The sequence below is a fragment of the Haliaeetus albicilla genome, chromosome 3, assembly GCF_947461875.1.
Source record: "Haliaeetus albicilla chromosome 3, bHalAlb1.1, whole genome shotgun sequence".
NCBI lineage: Eukaryota > Metazoa > Chordata > Aves > Accipitriformes > Accipitridae > Haliaeetus > Haliaeetus albicilla.
This window is the reverse complement of record NC_091485.1, coordinates 5,470,695-5,490,980: the sequence shown is the minus strand read 5'-3', so window position 1 is coordinate 5,490,980 and position 20,286 is coordinate 5,470,695. Positions and strand designations below refer to the sequence as shown.

At 40.1% G+C, this 20,286-nt stretch overlaps 1 protein-coding gene across 2 annotated transcripts in view; it reads left to right on the top strand.

Moving 5' to 3' along the window:
* Nucleotides 1-20,286, top strand: part of MOCOS (molybdenum cofactor sulfurase) — a 225,253-nt gene that overhangs the window by 125,398 nt on the left and 79,569 nt on the right. For both annotated transcript variants that reach the window (XM_069778726.1, XM_069778727.1), the window contains one exon: nucleotides 1,026-1,102. In XM_069778726.1, the coding sequence (XP_069634827.1) occupies nucleotides 1,026-1,102 (77 nt within the window). The remainder of the gene's footprint in view (nucleotides 1-1,025; nucleotides 1,103-20,286) is intronic.

The window sequence follows — 20,286 nt, the reverse complement described above, 5'->3', positions numbered from 1 at the left end:
CATCCTCATGGTCAGAATTTAATTTTAAACTTGAACCATGAGATTTGGGGTTGTTGCTGGTGGGTTCATTTCCAGCATTAACTGTTACAGTTTTGGAAATAGCTCCCACCTTCTTAGAGACTTGCTGTGAGCCCAGGTTCAGCCTTACACGTTAGTGAGTTCTGTACAGTTTTGATTTCATCAGTTGTCAGCATTATTCCGCGTTCCCCTTTGTGGTGAAGCAAGCTGAACGATCACTCCTTAAAACTTCTTGTGGGCTGCCATGCACACAAAGCCTAAATAAAGCATATTTTGATGCTTGATATGCTGTCCCTTCTGCCCCCTCAAAATTCTCTTGGGCACCATTCCCTGAAGACATCCCCACCTTGGAGCTGCACCTTCTCCTTCTGAACTGTGCGAGTGACTGTAGTAGTTCATCAAATCTGGCATTTTTGTTTCCATTTGGTGTCTCCTTTAAAAGATGTTGGTAGGAGATGCGCCTTTTCCCCCACCTTTGTATAGTGCTCATGTTATAGGTCAGTTATTTTTAATTTCCAGGAGGAGCACGTGGAGGGAGATTTGTTAGTGATCTTCCTCTTTGCTCCAGATAAGGAAGGTCTCTTCTTGCCTTCTAACTCAACTGTGTTAGATGTAATCATGTTGGGGCGGGGGGCAAACAGAAAGTCTCTACCTGTCTCCTCACCTATTCCCAACATTGTCAGAAGGTCATTTAGGACCTTGTGACATTAGCCCGTAAGACATAGCTGTTACCCATCGCTTTAAAAATCCAAAACCCACAAGTAGCCCACGCAGGGGAAAATACAACTTTCTGTGTGCAAGCAACTGTTCACATGAACCTCTATAGCTTTGAAGAATATGTTTTTGCCTTACAGGACACCACAAGACTGAAAGATGAATCCCTAAGGGAAGAGTTCCCACTCTGCAAGTTAGATTCCCTGAATATAAAGCAATAACTCAAAATAGATTTAAAGTCTGTACTGTAGCTGCATGATTTGTTTACTGTGCTCATTTATTCCATTCTTTAGGTTTGAAGATGGCACAGTCTCTTTTCTTGATATCATTGCTCTGAAACATGGATTTGAAGTTCTGGAAAAACTCACAGGTCAGTTAACATAACTCTAATACTGAAGAGTGAAGTTCCAGATTTTATACTCGGGGCACAAGCCTGATCATATTTTCTATAGCTGTAGCTTAATTTTCCTTTCTAGATTTACTATCCATGTTCATCAGTGTGAAGATCAGACTTCACTGTCACTGGTTTATTCAGGTCTTATGTATTGAATTATTCCAGCCTGGTTAGGGGAAAAAAAAAAGTATCCAGACCGTTCTCCGCAAATACACACACAAAAATGCTGAAGTCCCAAATAAAACTTAGAGCTGATCTTCAAGCCAGAAGCTCTATGTGAAGGGTGACACTCATATGCCTTGTCGACTCCAGGTTAGCCCTCTGCTTGTTTGGCTCAGCACCCCAAATGCACAACCTCTCCGTGATCGCTGCCGTGGGACCGGGATTCTCCTGGAAGGGGCAGGAGATGTCACCTGGCCAGGGAAGCTTGCACCACTGGCTGTGCAGGAGGCTTGCACCATGGCACGCTTCCACATGTGGAGTGTGCCAGGTTAACAAAATATGTTCCCGAAATATGCGTTTCATGCTCAGGTATGCGCACAGTTAATGTGCAATGTCTGCACCTCCCTTCTCCGGTACGCTCTTTGATTTCCTATATAAAGGCATAAAGTGCATCATGATGTAAAAGAGGCCTGAGTCCATAGAGACACTAACTATGCTTTTTTAAGGCTGGTATAATTTCAACTAGTGTCTGTGGAGGTTTATTGTCAGGATTTATCTGATGGATTCTAGCTGCTTCTTCGTCGCAATGGAAGACTTTTGCGAGGAGTATTCTGTTAGATGCTTGAGGTCTTGCGCATGTGGAAATCAATAGCAGAGTTTTCATCCACTTCAGCAGGAGTCTGACTGAGCCCCAACAAGTGAGGATGCTTTGCTTTGTGATGCTCTGCGTGGAGACCAGGGATCAGAAACCAGCCTTTAGTATACGTTCCTGTAGTATAAAATGCTTCTGAAAAATGTGCAATCTTAAACAAACGCATTCCCTTGTAAAGAGGGCTGACTGCTTTGGTTTAACGTGTAGGAGCATTGCCTGCCATAACGGGAGAGTTGATGATAGCATCTCCTCCGCTGCATTTCTCATCCATCTAAACCTCCTATTGGTACCTATTTCACTAAACAATTGAAAAATCTCTTGATACTAGACTGAGGGGAATACTTAGCCCTGAACCTGAATAAAGTGGATATCAGTGGATGAAAGGGTAGAATAGAGGTATGAATAAATAGTATGTTGAGACCTTTCAGGTGCCAAGAATGCCAAAAATGTGAATGTGGCTTCAAATTTTCACACTTCTAATCCTTTTGTAAAAAATAAAAAATAAAAAGTTAGGAATATTTCTATTTTCAATTTAAAAATGTATTTTTTCCACAGTGCCAAAATGTAGAAAGATAAAGAAAGATGAGAAAAATATAGGCTGAAAGAGTAAACAAGAAGAAACCTACAATGAGGAGAAATTCGAAAAAATAAATTAAAAATGGTTTTGACAAATATTTGAATTTTAAAGCTTCTGCACTGCTGGTATAGCCTAGGTACTTTGGTGGTCTCTAGTCAAATTCTGGAGTGCCATCCTGAAAAGCAGAAGTGCCAGCACTGCCTCTTTACATCTACAAGAGATGAGCGTAACTTACAGGAATCCACAGTGGAAGAGGAAATTAAATTCTGTAAAGGATTTTAATCACCACATGATCCAAGAATTTTCCGCAAAGTCAGGCTAGTCCTACACCATTATCCGTGACCCGAGATGAATTAAGCTTGTGTTCCAGATGAGTAGGAACTTTCAACATCTCCCTTCATGCTAAAACTTAGTGATTATGCTTACGTGTGTGTGCATGTAAATACAAAAATTTCCATCTGGTGTGGGTTTTTTAATTAGAATTTAATCCTATGGAAGAGAAATAAAAAAAAAATCACCACGCATTTTGTGTGCCCACTCTTTGAAGCTGATGTGAAGGGTGACTGCAGTTCTCCAGCTTCCTCAGCCCCGTCACATCTCTGTTCGCTCTTCTGCATTGGCTGTGAGATCAAGGCTACCTGGATGCCTGCGGTGTAGCACCGCAGCCTACAAAGCCATACCTGCTGTCCGGAGCAGTTTACCTTACCAAACGTTTAGCTCCTCAGTTTGTACAGCCGTTGAATATATCTGTGCCTGGCAGGACCGATGCACCAAGAGATTCAGTGCTTTGCAATTGCCATTTTCCTCTCACCGTCCTTTTCTCCCCTGCACATCATTGAGAACGTTGGAGTTTTGCAGGTTATTTAATTTCTGTCAAAGGTCCACTGTTCCTTTTGAACAGAGATTATTGGCATTTGTGTGTGTACAAAAAAAGTGTTGCATGCTGTAGAAACACTTCATAATCCAGAAGGACTGCAGATTTGTTTTAAACCACTTTATGCATATTTTTTCCACTTCAACGGTCAGAGTTTTCAGTGGCAAAATGCACTGTCAGATATGAACCACTTCTGCATCTCCCTTTGCTGTAGCTCCTGGAGTATTTGCTTTGCACTCCCCCAGCACAAAGATTCTCATTCTGGGTTGGAAATAGCCTGGAGTAGAAACAAGCAAAATAAAAAAAAAAAAGTATAGTTGTTATTAATCGTGTCCTTCTGTGTAATAAAAGCACTGCTGAAGTTCTTGTGGGATGCATTGTAGCTGGATTGTACCAGTGTAATTACTGAAGATGGGGAGGGAGATAACTAATAGAAGGTAAATCAAAGTTTCAGCATTAGGCAGTGGTGTGAAAAATAGAGATCTGTTTTTGAGTCTGATATCGTCTGACTTAAATCCTTGACCTGTCTCAACTTCCATTTAACAACAAGGCATATTTCGTGCCAGAGTTACATCATGATGTGTGTGCATATTTAGCCATTTTCAGAGGTCTTGCATCTATATGATTTTTAAATTTAACCTTAGCTGGTATGTGTTTTTTATTAGTAAATTTTCATCAGTTTTACAAATGAAACTAAGGTACATAATTTGCAATTATGTTACAAGGAGCACTTTAATTATAATGTCTTTTCAGGAAACATTCATTCTCTTCACAAGAAAATATATATATTGGAAGAAATTTTAAAATGCAATCTAAGTCTCCTAAGGATGATGAATTGAAAGTTGTTTTTAAATGCACTGGATGCTTCATTGGTTGTTGGAGAGTTAAGGTTGTGTTGGCTTCCATAAAGGCAATTATACCACATAACAGCCAAAGCAAAATATAGTGCAGGATGCTAAATGGTGAGGCTAATTTTGATTTTTTAACTTGGTCTTGGGGACTTTTGAGTTGTGTTTTGCCCTGTAATAATTTTTATCATCCTCTGGTAGATCAAGGACTGGTTGCAGCCAGTGACGGGATGTTGGGCAGCCTGTGTTTAGTGGTACTGCATAGATTCTCATGTGTGTTGTGTTTAAACACTTAGGGTTATGCAAGTCATCCAGTTTAGGGCCAGAAAAGTATTTTCTCCTCAGTCAGATGGGCAGGGATTACTGGGATTTCTTCTCCTGTGTGGAATTTGTGACTTCATCCTCCCATTAGCTGTGTATGTCACCTAAACTTGGACCATGGGTGTGATGCTTGTGAATTTTACTGCGTTCATCCTTGGTGCTGCTTTCATTCATAATTTTAATGCATTTGGAGTTTTCCTTTTAAAAGTTATAAGATTGAAGATGGCATTAATACGTGTGTTCTGGCTTATGATATATAGGTGTGCCAGAAGTGGATGTTCCATTTTGGCTGGCATTTATGAAATTCTTCATTTTAGGGGGAAATCCTTCCCTTGGTTTAAGAGAGAGAATGAATCACTGATGAAATTTTTGCTTTCTCTATGCCAACTATTTGCCACAAGATGAACTTTAATGTAAAAGAAACCTGGGCAATTTGTACTAACAACCTCACTTCACTGCTCATAATTAACACCTTCTCTAACTGTACTTGAGAGAGAGTTATGGGTTGTTGGATTTTTTTATTTTTTTTTTTTTTACCCCGAGAAAAAATGTTTGATGAGTTGACAGTAGGGAGAAGATGCTCCATCCACACTCTAAATAGGAAAATATGGATACACTAAAAAGAAGGCATTTTAAATTCTGGCATCAGAAAGAAAAGTTTGACTTTGAAATGTGAAGGGAGTGCATAAGAGCTTAAAATCCAAAGGTATTCTGATTCCCAGATAATGACACTACTAGTATGTCAAAAGACAAAAATCTCTCCTCTCCTTTCATGGGTAGTGAGGTGACTGTTTTTAAATTTCTGTCCCAAAATGAACTTGGTTTAGACAACAAACTAGAAATTAAGTTAGTTATTTACTGCTAACAGTTCTTGCTGCTAGCATGTTACATCAGTCCAGGTTTTCCTAGCTTTCTTTTGTGACTTGACTAATGTAAACTAGACATCATCTGTACCCTTGAAAGCAGAGCAGAACAGCTAGAGCATGATTTGAGAAGCTTTAAAAAAGTGAGTTGCCAGAAGAAATCCTGCCAAGGCTGCCTTTGCAGAGTTTAATCTGTATATAAGGTTTCTTTCTGGAAATAAAAACTGCTTTTATGTTTTGGGTTTTTTTAGTATGCATTTGCTAATATTGATGTGGATTGCATTCACAAACTGCCTAATCTGTGAAGAGACCTAGGAAAGAACCAAAAATGTCAGAGTCATTCCTCAGACCTGTAGAGATAACACAGGAAGAGGCAGTACTGCACATAAATGTCTTGGGTGTTTTTGCATAATACAGCTGGAGAGAAAAATATGCTTCTTGGGAACTAAAAGAAGGGGAAAGTGTCTTTATTATAAGCTGAGCTGATGAAGAAAAAGTGCAGCACAGCTGACAGAAAATATACTCTTGGCAAGAGATAATTGTTCTGTGTTCAGACAAAAGAGTTAACAAGACTTCTGCGGTGAAGGCATTTGATGGCATCCAGCGATATTACCGGGGACAGATTTGCAGCAGAGTCTTTTCATGCTTGGAAGACTTCTGGGAAGAGGATTCTGGGGCAGCTAATAACTGGGGGATCCCCACAGGTGCTCTTGCATTGGCTGTGGCTTGCCGAGGCAAGAAATGGCAGGGAGCGTCAGTGTCCAACACTGGCAGGCTTCTCACTCGTCACTCGGTGATAACTGAGCTCTTGAGGTCTGCAGCTACCGAGAACTTCTCCTTTGGCAGGGCTGTGTACATTGCAGGTCCCAAATATTAAAGGCTACAAGGAGAAACTTCAGGCAGATTTGGTTTGGTGGGCCTTATGTGTTTCCACGTGAAAGGATGTGGGAGTCGCTGATCTCATTCTTCTCACCAAGGAAGCCTTAACCCTGCCCTGTTGGGAGCAGAAGAGTCTCTTGTATGCTGGTTAGCGTGGCCTGTGCCTGTCTTTCCTCTTCCATCCTTCTTATGTGTCTAGTTTAATCCCTAGATGAAGAAGAGTATTGGGTGTCCTACTAGTTACACTTCCATATCGTAGATCAGGAATTACTTCTGAAGTTACTGGAACCTGCAATAATTAAGACCACGGTATGCACTTTGCTTTTTGTATGATTTGTACACCTTCATCTAACTGTTGGTTAAATCATTAGAGAAAAAAAAACACAAACCAAAACCAAACAGACATGGGGAAGAAATAGGAAGAACAGCATTTGCACGGGGAATATGGCAGCTGCTGGACATGTTAGTATCCTCAGTTATATTGTGTTGTGGGTCACAGTGTTGACTTTACTAAAGCCCCCAGAAATGCCAAAAGAGCCAGTGAATTAAAAGAACTATTTTTCTGGATCCTGAGGAGCGGCAAACTGCACTCCTACACCGGTCGTTCCCAAATACAGGATTTAAGACAGGAGTATGGTCATTAGTTGCACATTCTTGTCTGTTTTCTGTCTCTGCTAATCTTTTTTTTTCCCAACCCTGGTTGGTAACATAAGAATGTGGATGTCCCCATTGAGCTGGGGTAGCTATAAATCAGAGTTGTTAATGAGCTGATAAGAGCAGAGTTTGTCCATGTTAGTTGTTCAGTTTCTTCAAGATAGTGGGTGGTGATCTAACAAGAATGATAAAATCCTGGGCCTGCTCTCTCACTGCTCTATCACTGAAATCAGGAGAGGTATACAATAGTATACAACCAGGAAAGCAAGATGGGAGAACATTTAATAAACTGCAGTGATTAATCTATTTCTATATCTACTCTATTTATTTAGTTCAAAATAAACCATTGTGTTCCTAACCAAAGAGATTGAGGATTTTTTAATAGTACTACAGCAAATGATTAAGCAATCAGTATGGTTTTTATTACATTGCATGTGAATCCCATTTATCCCTGACTTAAACTGTGGAGCCTCATTCCTATTCAGATCATCCATTGAATGAGGTTTTACTAATGTGAACACCAACTATACAGTGTAAATTTCTTGCAATTCTGTGGACCTTACTGCGCATGGGATAATACAAGAAAGGTGGGTTTTCTGCCTTACATCAGATGGTTGCTGTGAAACTAAGCCCTGACCTACTGATGAAGCAGAACCTTTACACAGTATTGACCTGCACTTGTTCATTTTCAGGTTCATTTTCAGAGTTTGTGTTTCACTGTGAGGACCTCATATGTGTGGGCACTCTTATGAATGCTTCCATTGAAGTCAATGGGGCCATGAAAAGAAGGCTAATGTAATGGCGGGAGAGCTAGATGAGGACTTGGGAGACTTGAGTTCCTTTCCTCGGCCACAAAATTTACTTGACTTTTACTAAATCCTATAGATAATCTTGAGGGGAGCAGGGAGTTAGGTAACTAAATGTGTTTCCAGATCTGTATTTAATCTCTGGGTGGGATTTATCTTATGTTGCTGTCAGCACCTACATTTGAGGTGACCGTTTAGATTCCCACTGCAATCAGTGGAACAGACAGTACTTCACCAGCTCGATCCCTCTGACCTCTTTTGGAAATTTAGAATGAGAGGAGTTACAGCCAGTAATACCAGTTCTTGTCATTGTCTGTTAAGGGAGGTTAGATGATTAGCTTAGTGTGGTATAGGACATTTCTTCACTTTTACATAACTTTCCTGCTAATGATCCCATTGGGACTAGAAAGCTGAACTGTCAGATTAGTTGAGGTGGAAATAGTGGTTTGGGTTTTTTACCTTCCCTTACATCTGTGGCTTGTGTTGGGAAGGGCAGGTTCTACATTTCTCATGGTTGAAATAAACCAGTAAAGCAGAACAGGGAATGCACTGGAAGAAGCCTGAGGAGTATGAAGGCTCAGCATGAGGTTTTCTATTTGTGAAACCCTTATCTGTCTATTATTCTGTGAGTGATTTCTGATTTGCAACGTATATTTCGTGCTTCAAATCCAAGCTTATTCAGGTAGATGTTGCTTTCTCTGAGAGGGAAAGGTTCACAGTCTGACAGCAGACAAACTATCCTGCAAAGGCAAAAAACTTTCTGTCTCCAGGGTGAGAACGTCCCTGTTATGGTAAAACAGTCAAAAAGATGTCTTACATAAAGAGTGGGTATGTACAGCTGACTTCAGAAGTCTGTGATCGTTTTCATTTTCAAATGACTGGTTAAAGCGGATTAGGAGGAAAGAAAGCTCAGTTGGTTCTTTTGCATCAAAAGAAGCCGTTGTTGGGACTGTGGTTAATTTATTAGGAAAGACATGCTCAACAGAGCACACATTTGCTAATGGCTGTAGGTGAAATGAAAACAATTAAAGAATCAGTATTACAAAATGAGCAAGTAGGTGAGGCAGTCTTGTGCAACTGTCTGGAAGTACAGCCAGGCACATACGATGTATTTGGAAGTCAAGTTTGAATTAATGGATGTGGCCTACCTTTTTTACTGTAGATACAGAATCTCTTCCCAGTTCTGCCTGAGGTAGCATTGTGAAATCCATCACTTTCAATAAATAAAGCGGGAGAAATTGTTGTAGCCTATGTCAAGAGAGAATGGGTGTAAGACCCAACTCCTCAATAAAGGCCATAGGAATATTAACAGCAGTCAAGAGTAATGAAACTCTGATCCCCTGGTTCCTACACCAATCCAGCATTGCCTACACACGGCCAAAGGATGTCTTCAAGAATTACTTTCTGCCTGTAATACCCTTCTCCCTAGATCATTTTCTGTGTCAGATATAGTTAGGATCTGAAGGAATTGTCATTTTCACCACAAAGTTGTCATTATCGTTGCTAAGAGATAGATATAAATTCCTGTGGGACCATATTTTTCAAAGCAGAACAGAAGTGAGGGCTTTTAGACTTGGGTGCAGACCTTCCAAAGACTTTCTGATGCTTAAATTGATTGATCAGATTAGGGTCCTTGTTGTTCTTGGAATACCCTTTTAAAATGGGAAAAAAAATAAAAATCTTGTTCGGTTGTATTCGTAAAACCTGTATAAGAAATACTCAAGAATTGTCTCTGTATACTTTTCGCTAAAAAACAAAACTGAAAGGGAAATGGAGGATAAAATTACACATAAATTAATTCCATTACATTTTAAACAATATAACATATTGCTAATTAATTTTTGCCATATCTTGATATAGTAAAAAGGAAATAAAATGTTACCTTGTAGATACTAATTTCCTTGACTGATACGTGAACAGTTTTCTTACCGACATGCACCTGGAAGATGAACCTTGACAGGGCGGTGAAATAAATTTAGTTATACGAAAAACTAGAGCATGCTGTGATTAGACAAGGGATCAGTGTTTTGGCATTTGCGGGAGAAGGTCTGGCTGGCATTAGGGATGTGCACTTCAGCCATCCCTCAGCAGATCTCAGGGTCCCATTCTAGTGCGTGCTGGCTACCATAGCAAGGATTACCTTATTTCATTTATTACATTTTTAATTTCCTAGCTAACTGGATCCAGCTGTTTCAGCCCTTCATGCAACACAGAGATTTTATGCTAAATCCAAAGGGGCTAAATTAAAGCGAAAGGAAATTTGCATATTGTGTGAAACTCTACTTGTTCAGCAGATCCAGATTATGTGGTACTAATCACAAACACTAGATAGAGTAAATCCTCTTGAAGTCACCCTGGGGTTAAGTCAAATGCTTTACACTCTTTGACACATACCCATGAAATATGTAATCAAGTCTGTTTGACGTTCTCTTCTAATTATGTGTGTGTATTTTAAGCAGATGCTTTTCCAGCTGATCTGCGCCTTTTGAGATCTTTTTTTCATTATTAATCAGAAAATCACGCTGTATGTTAACGGCAAGTGCTAATTATGAGAAACTAATATTAGTTTCTTTGCTTAGAAGCTGTGCTTTTGCAAATAAGACCATTGCCAAATAACATATAGATGTTAAGAAAATGTAAGAACCTCTGAACGTTATCCATTGGGGCATAATTATTCTACCATGTACTGCACTATTTCAGCCTAAAACTAAAATTTATTCTTCCACATACTGATTTTTTAGTCTGAAAAGAAATATTAAGTAAAGAAAGTTCTGTTGGAAGTAGGAATGGACTGCTTGTTTTCATAAAAGCTAGAATTTAAATGATAAAAATGTTTTTTCCCCCAAGACTACATTCATAACTTCTGTCAAGAATATTAATACATAAGCTTAGCCTTTCGTGAATTCTTCTTACTCAGCGAGATAATATCAGGAGACAAAATTAATATTTAATTAACTTGGGAGTCACCGAGTTTTTAAGCAAACCCCATTTTTATTGTGGCTATGTAAGAACAGTCTTCAGCAATTGCCAGTGACCTAGTTGGTTCTCCCCCTGCTCTTCAGCTGAAGGATGCAAACTGCCACTTGCAGTTTGCTGAAGTTTCAAACTCCTGTTCCCTCCGGTGTGTTTAGCAGAGACATCTACTGGCAAAACGTTAACTAGCATTCTCTTCCTCAGGTCCTACAACGTCTTTTCTTACACCTCTGAAGGGAGACCTGCTAATATAGAAATGAGTACTTTGAAGCTTTTAGATGTGCTGGAGCAATAAACCTATTATTTGGGAAGAAACATTAAGTAGTATATCAACAGAAACAAAATTAATAAAAGCAAAATAAAATTTTCCTATTGTCTCACTAAGGTTACTTCCTGTTGAACTACTACACTACTTTAGCAAAGATATGCATATCGGAGAACAAGAGAATAAAGGAGTTTATGATCCATTGTAGATGAACAGGGCTAATTGCAAATCATGTAATAACTGTAATTAGTCTCCACCGATTTTGATTCAGTCAATATAAAATGGAAAGAAAGAAATTACAGGGTATAATCAGAAGAGTTCTTCTACCTACAGTGACTGGTTTCATGTCTAATGCTCCACACTCGCAGTTTATTTTTTCAATAAACTTCTGCCTCAGCTGTCACCTTCGCTGAGTTTTTGGTGGCTCTCAACAGAGCCGTTCTAGATACGGTTTCAACGCTTGTACGCTAGCTGCTCCAGTTGGGGTTTAAACACTTAGAGGCGGTCAGTGGTGGAATGAGCAAATGCCTGGCGCTCGCAGAGACGGAGATAACAGCAAGTGCCCCTTGGGCTCAGGGAGCTCCTGGGAGTGTGCCTGGCAGCCCTGCTTCTTCTTCTCCGGTCCAGCCTCGCTGCCCTCCCTGGAGACACCCACCTACCTTGGGGTGGGCATAGCCTTGCGGAGGTGGAAGAGCTCTGAGGTGGAAAAGAACTGAAAAGACGGATGATTACATCCCCCCCAAAAGGTCATTAAATATTTGAAAATCAGTCTTGGCGTTTTCAGGTAACCTGTGGGTTCAAAAGACTAAGAAGCATCTCATACACCTGGTTGGAGTGAGCATATTTTCTCACAGTTGCTACTGGTAAAATATATTTTAAAAAGCACCTGTCTTCTAATGTTCATTTTTGAGGGGACAGTTGAATCATTTTAAAAGAGGTGAGTCCCTCTTATAAGAGGCCTGCTATAGCAGTGAAATTTTTCAGATTGGCTTTATTCAGGTAAAAGTTCACTTTTCTCTGAAGTAAGTGTTCAATGAGCCTATTTTGATCAGTTCTTGTGCTATATTGCTAAAAGTATTCATTTTGCTTTACTCTAGGTTTATATGCATTGATAATGGCCATTTCAGGTCTGTTATGCTTTCAAGTCTACTTGTGCACCTCAGCCAAACTTCAGACTTAAGATCCACACACCTGCTCACCCATATCACATCCCCTATTCCCCCATTTTCACCCACATCCTAATTTCTATGAAAAGAAGCTTTCACTGGGCAAAGGATGCCCAATTGTGAGCTACTTTAATTGCAAATGTTGCAGTTCTATGACAGCTGGAAAAATATTTTTGTAAGTTTTTCCTCTGCTCCTCGTTTCTCCTCCCCTCCTTTCCCCTTTCTTTTTTCTTTTTATCATTTTATCTTTAATAAATAGTACAAATCACAGGGATTTAGGGAGGTAAGATCGCCGATGCAAATTTTCTCAGCCTAACTACATCAGTCAGAGGACTGTCATTTTTTACAGTCAAGCGATGTTGGCATAAGGTCTGCCAGGTGTGTATGTAATTATTTCACTAAGCAAACTAGGTTGAGCTGTTGTCACAAGAGCTGATGTAAACTCTCTTTATGTTAGAAGGATCTTGGTACCATAGCCACACTGGCAAAACCTTTAAGGAATAAAAAGCTATTTGCTCCTGAGTGTCTAGCAGCACAATTCTATATTTCAGGCATGATGTTCCAAGTCAGTGTAAAATAAGGTGAAAATGCCACAGTTCTGACATGGCAGCATACTACACCCCTTTTCTAATGACCTAAATAATTACAGCACTGTGCAGGGCAACCAATATTCATGATCCTGTGGGGAGTCCTCACCCAGTGCAAACTGTCATAGTTTATTGATGTTAGCGGAGGTATGATAGTTGACATCACCTGCCCCTGAATCTTTGGCCAAGATCATGGAGATGCTGTTTGAAAAGCTGCCATTTATAGGTGGGTTTGAGAAATATCTTCAGAGTACTGACCTTTAACAACTGAGCTAGTTTCACTCCTTGGACATGGCTAGGAGTTCACACCAAAATAGAACTTCATCCCAGAAATTAAAGGGCAAGGCTGGGGATCAGAATTATTGAACTGGTTTTATTTATATAAATAAATGTTCATAAATTTTGGCAACACTGTAGAGTGGTATGATTTGCTTTCCATACTGTATAAAGAAAAATTGGAGCAAATTGATTCTAGATGAGTGAGCAGATGACAGGGTATGTTGGATGATCACAGTTATGTTGTGTTTGATCCTGTTTTGGGACAGAGGAGGATGTCTGTTTTGAAAGGTTTCTTTTTCAATATAGATCCCATAATCACAACAATAGTTTATTTTCCTTATTGTGACTATATGTTAAGCAGTGAAACTTAGCTTCTAACTAGTAGAGAGCCTGAGCCCAAGTGGACTATTTTCTTAAAGTATATCAAAAATTATGTTATGTGGGTAACTGAAAGCAACAGGCCAGTGCCTTTTCTCAGTGCTTCCAGGCACCTGTTTTTAATTTCTTACATTTATTTTTCCCTTTTTCCTCTTCACATTAGTGACAGGGTTTTTGTTGTTGTTGTTTTTTGGAAACTAGGCTCATCTGTGTTCATGGAGGTGTTTTTGACTATTTTTTCAACACGATTTCATTTAGAACAAGTATCATTAGATTTTTTTGTTATAATTTCTTTCTTCTCCACTGTCTTTATTGATTTGATATGAGAATATCTACTTTTTATTTTTATTTTGAGACAAATAAGATGCTCTTCTAGAGGGACATGAAACTCAGATATCACTTAGGCTCTGGTTTGCAAGATCTGCTAATTCACCATCATCACTGTTGGTGAAGTGATTAAGAGATTTTTGTTTCCAGACATCTACTCCAAATCTTGGCCAGAGCTGATGCCTAGAGGCTGAGTAGTCAGTGTACCTACTTCTGAGCTCTGGCAGTTGGCAGCCCAACCTACTAACCTAAGTTTCATCTGCCTCTGCCTCCATAAATGAAAATCATCAAATACTCTGGCTGAATGCTCGAATTCACAATCCTTGTTAGGGCTATGGGTGACAGTTACAGAGTTTGCCTCTTCTATTGCCGGTGTGTTGTGTAGTCTGACAGAAGCTGCTAAGCAGAGGCTTGAACTTCGTATCAATATAATCTAAAAAACATGAGTCAGGTCCAAAGGTATTTGAGACCTAAAAACTCCCATAATTTTATATTAAGATGATATGGGTGGAGAACAGAAGCTGCATCGACTATCCTGGAGAATAATGTGGAAAATACTCAAGTGCCACCCTATAAATCAGTTGTTTCTTATAATCCAAAATACGTAATGCAGTCCTGATTACCTCATCACACAAGTACGTCCCCAGAATTGGAGGGTGCTCAGGGATGAGCAGCAGCACAAAAGAGTGCTCACATGAACAGAGACTAAAATAAGCAATGGCATCCTTAAGGGATGTGTTTCTGCCTATCAAAAAAAAAAAAGGATGCTTGTGTGGATTTAAAACCGTGCTTAGCAGAAAACAAAACGTGTGTTTTCCCACATATGTTTGATTTTGCAGTGTTTGCTGTGTTTAAAGCATTCCTATGGTGCCTCTGTTCCTGCTGTTCCACAGGGTCTTTGCTATTCTTAGAAGCAAGTCACCAGGGGAATTAAACCAGTGTTCAAGAAAGGGAGGGAAAAACAGGAAAAGAAACTGTGAGGACAATCCAATTGTTCCTATGCCACTTGATTCAATAAGAAAAAAAAAACATTAAAAGGAATTGGGGGCTGCAAGCTGCTGTCATACTGACTAATTTACCATGCGTGCAAAAGATCAATGAGGGGGCCTTGAGCTAGCCAAAATGCATTGCTGATCTGGGCAGTTGAACTGCTGGGTACATCCAATTATTAAGGAAAACAGTGACGTTCAAACTCCAGAATATCTTTTTCTTGGTGTGTGTAATTCTTGTGGATGTTTAGATTTGGCTAGTTTAATTGTGAGAAACGTAATGCAAAGATAATAATTACCCAGTTAAATGTGTTGACATGTTTCTATTAATCAGTCTCATTAAATTATTAAGCCACTTATCTATCTTTAGCACTAATACACACTATATGACTAGTGGACGTTACACTGATAACAAATCTAGAAGGAATTTTTATCCTTTTCAAGAAGTATCAGTGTCCTGGTTTAACCCCAGCTGGCAAGTAAGCGCCCCGCAGCCGCTCGCTCATTCCTCCGCCCCCCTCCCCACCCCAGTGGGATGGGGAGGAGAATAAAAAAACTTGTGGGCTGAGATAAAGGTAGTTTAATAGGTAAAGCAAAAGCTGTGCAAGGAAGCAAAGCAAAACAAGGAATTCATCCACCACTTCCCACGGGCAGGCAGGAGTTCAGCCATCTCCAGGACAGCAGGGCTCCAGCACGCCTGATGGTGACTTGGGAAGACAAACACCATCACTCCAAATGTCCCCCTTTCCTCCTTCTTCCCCCAGCTTTTATCTCCTGAGCACAATGTCCTTTGGTCTAGGATATCCCTGGGGTCAGTTGGGGTCAGCTGTCCCAGCTGTGTCCCCCCCCAACCCCTTGTGTCCCCCCAGACTCCTCACTGTGGGGTGGGGGAGAAGCAGAACAGCCCTTGGCTCTGGGTAAGCCCTGCTCAGCAGTAACCAGAACATCCCTGTGTTATCAACACTGTTTTCAGCACAAATCCAAAACAGAGCCCCATGCTAGCTGCTATGAAGAAAATTAACTCCACCCCAGCCAAAACCAGCACAATCAGCTAAGCAAACTAGATAGCTCTGCACAGCCATCATACGCTGATAATGCAAAAGGTTGAACCAGCCTTGCTGTTACTTGAGCAACTATTTTCATTAAGGTGTGCAGGATTTGACCCAACTTCGTGAGTTTTCTAGAACGAACCATAACTTTTTCATTACTTTCTGAGATTTTTGCTCCTATAAAATAACATTTCTATATAGGTAACAGTATTACGTGCGATTTGCAACTGTGCTTTATCTTTTACGCTGCAACAAGCTAAAATATAATGGATGATTTTTAAAGTCCTGGTTTTGACAGGCCTCCAAATTATTTCACTCTCCAACATAAAAGATCTCAAGTCATTCTGTAAGCATATGTTTAGCATAAAGGGTTGTGAGAAGGGTATATGGCTGGCTTCCTGAGTGGTGGCTGGAGAGAACTGGGGAGCAGCATCTGTCACCAGCTAATCAGAGGATGAAAAGATCAGGCCGATGGCTGCAGCCAGCACAGAAAGTTATAGAATGGGAAAAAGGAAGGAGATATGCTGAAATACTTACAGTGCAAGCCCAGTTGCAGGGCAGCATTACATGGGAGTTATTTGTGTAGATCTCATGATGAGATTTGATATTTAGGGAGTTGGATTTGCCAGGTGCCTTGAGCTCATGGACAAAATGATTATTTGCATTATGTTCTTCCCCTACTAATTTATTTGAATACATAAAAAAAATATCAAATCTTCCCACTTATGGGAAGTGGTATGTGAGATGCTACTGGGAAGTGATGTCTTGTGGGTGCTTATGTCTGCCATATGCTGTCCTGTGATGGGCCTGAGCCTCAGGCATTGGGTCACAGCTGGGAAAGGTGCCCATGGTGTTCAATGTGTCCAGTTCAACAGCCTCCTCTTCACACTCTGAATGCAGGCACAACTGGTTCAGCAGAATGGCTACGCTTGGGGGTGCGAGGCTGTGTGTTCTCCTAGGCTTCCATTTTCACCATGACTTTGTGTTCATATTTTTTCCAAGTACAGAAAACTAGGGTTTCCTGCTAGTTAGCTAGTGGAAATGCGATCAATGGGAGTTGTGAGATGGTATAACAGAGCAAAGGAGGTTCTCAAGTGCTGCCAAACATTCAGGTGGCAGGAAATACATCAGGTATTCAGATTAGAAAACTGTTGTTAAAAAGGGTAAGAGTAGAGGCAGCATTTTTTGTTTAGTTGTAGTTTTTGTTGTTTCTTTCAGCAGATTCCAGAGAAGAAACTTGCTGTGATTTGATGCTCACAAAATCTAAAAGCGGCGGGGGACACAATTAACAGATCGCTGCGATTTGTGAGGTGAAACAAGAGATGAATTGGACTCATGGGTTTTAGTAGCCCAAAGATATTTTTATGTCATCCTTTCTTGTGCTTGTGATGTTTGATAATAGCTATACAGAATGAGATAAAGTGCGGTAAATATTCTGCCAGCGCGGGAACTGCTAGAGGAAGTCTCTGGGATAGAAGAGTATAACAATACAGAAGCAAAGGGCAAACAATGCCAAGGGCAAATAACTCCAGTAAACAACTCAGGCATGTGGTTTTTAGTATAAAGCATTGTAGGTAGAGCAGCTGCTGGATAGAATGAGGAACATCAAGACGGATCTGAATAAAGCCCAGAAATGAAATCTGTTACTATTTCTCTGTGGTCTTATTTACAACATAAAGTCAGATCATCAACTGATGTAGAATGGTTTATGGCCTAACAATATTAATGCAATTAGGACAGCTGAGCACCGTTAGGAATCTGTCCACTAAAGTCTACACCCATTCCGTAAGAACAAGACTGAATTCCCATTATTGCATTAAGCTTGCCTAAGCACCATGCATCATCCAAATGGCGAGCAGTGACTAAGCAATGTTGTGTTTTAATGAATATTCAAACATAGATACATCATTTTATTTCTGTTGGCTTTTTAATTTTCTAATGCTTTTTCAAGGTCTGTGCTTTTGGGAGGGGGAGGGAGACGTTTGCTCTTAGAGGGAAAAAAAGGCACATTGCCATTTCATTTCTTAGTAGAGGTTCCTAATGCGATTACCAAAATGTGAATAACAATGAAATAATGTAGAGGCTTATTCCCTATGGATAGCAAAAATAAATTTCAGTCAAATGTTTCCGGCAGAAATCTCAAATTTGTCATGCAAAGTACTTCTCTGCATTCAAACATAATGTATTTATGTGAGTCAGAAACATCAAACATTAGGATAAATAGCCAGATTATAAGTACAGTCTGCTTATGAAATGATTGGAATAGAAATGCAATTAATGAAACTGGCGGAATGGCTATGAAGCAGTGTTAATGCCTTGAGATTTAAAGAAAGCACCCATATCTACTTTACAACATGGGGTGAAGGAGACACTTAAAGACTGCTTCCCATTCTCCTGTTAACAATCTTTGACTACCTTTTCATTCTTTGTGTCTTATACTCATGTCAATAGAGAATTAGGAGCAATTTTTACAAACTTCTGGGCTTATATTTAAAAGGGGACTGAGGCCTGGGAGGACAAGGGGAAGAAAATTAAAGCATGGGCAACATCGTCGATACTTTCCTTCTACCTTGAAGGCAGTGTAACACTGCATACTTCTGAAAAAAAACCCCAAACACCAGGAGTGGGGAAGGATAGTATGTGCCTATGTCTGACAAAAATGCTGCTGTTAACTCCTTATCCCAACTTTCCCAACAATACTGACCAGCCAGAAGTGTTCTCTAAGTTGCTGCAGGTCTTACTTGCCCCAGAGGAGCTGGGTGAGCAGTGGTACCTTCTGTCTCCTCTTGTCACTTGATTTCTCTGCATCCTTAAAAGGGAACAGATATAATCCGAGATACCTGGGTTGGATCTATAGATGTTTGTGAGAGGTTAGATAGGAGTGGCATAAAGCATATGAACTGACTGGTTTTAATAATTGTGTGGGTCCTGTGTATTTCTGGGGCTGAAGGGTGCAGGTTAGGGAAAAAGAATGGGAGTAAGCATCGACCGTGAGGTATATGAGCCCTCTGTATTGCTTTGTGTGCATGTGGTTCTTTACTGGGAAGATTTTGTGGAGATGTGCGTCAGCAGTCTGTCATCAGCGGACTGTTCAGTGGATTTTGTCAGTTTTCTGTGTCCATCAGCGAGTGGTGATGGAATAAAACATTTAAATTTTGGAAGGACCTTGCAGGGCCACCCAAGCAGAGGCTGCTGAGTGCAAGGCGAGGCTCAGTTAGAATTGTCGCATTGTCTGATGGCAGCAGCTGGAATTGCTTTTAAGCAATGAGAAGGGCTGAGATTCATCTCCCCCTTGCCAGGACCCCAGAGACTACCTTTATGGAGAATTTGTTGTGGCTGTACTTACTGCTTTTTTGGGGGGGCGATTTTAATTTTTAGTATCTCAGTGTGACTTGACTAGCAGTTGCAGAAATCTTTGGATTTACCATACTGTACTGTTATGTTGCAGGTAAATTGTAACACCCTGCTCCAAATAGAAGTGGCAAATTAATCCAGTATTCATATCTTAATTGAGCCTGCTTAATGCCAAGGTATCACAATACCTTGAATATGTTATTACTTATTTCAGTAAGTGAATATATAAATAAAAAACCTCAGGTTGTTTTTGGCGAGCTGGTGTAGGTGAAACCGAGGTCTGGATGACCTGTACTTAATACTGAGCTTAGGGCATATGAAAGTAAAAGAAGAAAGGTAAAAATGGTATTAGGACATCTGTATGATAATTTTGAAGCTGTACAGGATTTATTACAACATATATAGCCTTGGAGCTAGCATAGTTTATGTCCAGTTATCCATGGCCTACAGATCTTTATGAGAAGGGTTTTACTAGGAAATAGATATCTTATTCTGTCTACCATAGGGGAGGATTCCTTTATAAAGGAAGAAACTTTGTTAGTCTCAGGGGTTTGTTTTCTTGGCTTTAATTGAGCTGCAAGTGTTTTCCTCCAGAAAAAGCCTTTTTTTCCTGTTTAACTTGGCAATAGTGATCCAGGGTGTCCAAGCAACCTCTGTGCACTGAAGCTAGTCTTCCAGGAAATGTGGAAAATCCATAAGGACCATGTGATTTGTTATGAGGTGGTATCTTACACAGGTGATTTCCTTCTTCCACTAAGTCCATAAGAAGTCCTTATGTGGCCACATTGGGGCCTCTTTCTTATTTGATGAACCTGGTAGAATACAGCTAAAAGGAAAAGTTGGCAACTCTCTTCCTTGTCCCTCAAGCAGTGCCCATGGTGGTTTGTGATAAGGCTTGTTCCCAAGAATTGTGAAGACTTTCACTCAGCTGCTCTTAAATCCAGAAACTGATTTGCCTTCTGTTTGTGTGTTGTGGCCAACTGAGAGTCTACCAAGTCTCAGAAAGGTAACTCCAGAAAGAGCTAAGTCTTCTGCAGAGCTTCTTGATGATATTGATATAGCCTTCGTTTGCTGATGTTATTTGTCAGAAATGTAGTTACTAAACAAATTATTCTCTGATATTTAACTTTTATGGAATTTAAACATTTTGTGTAAAT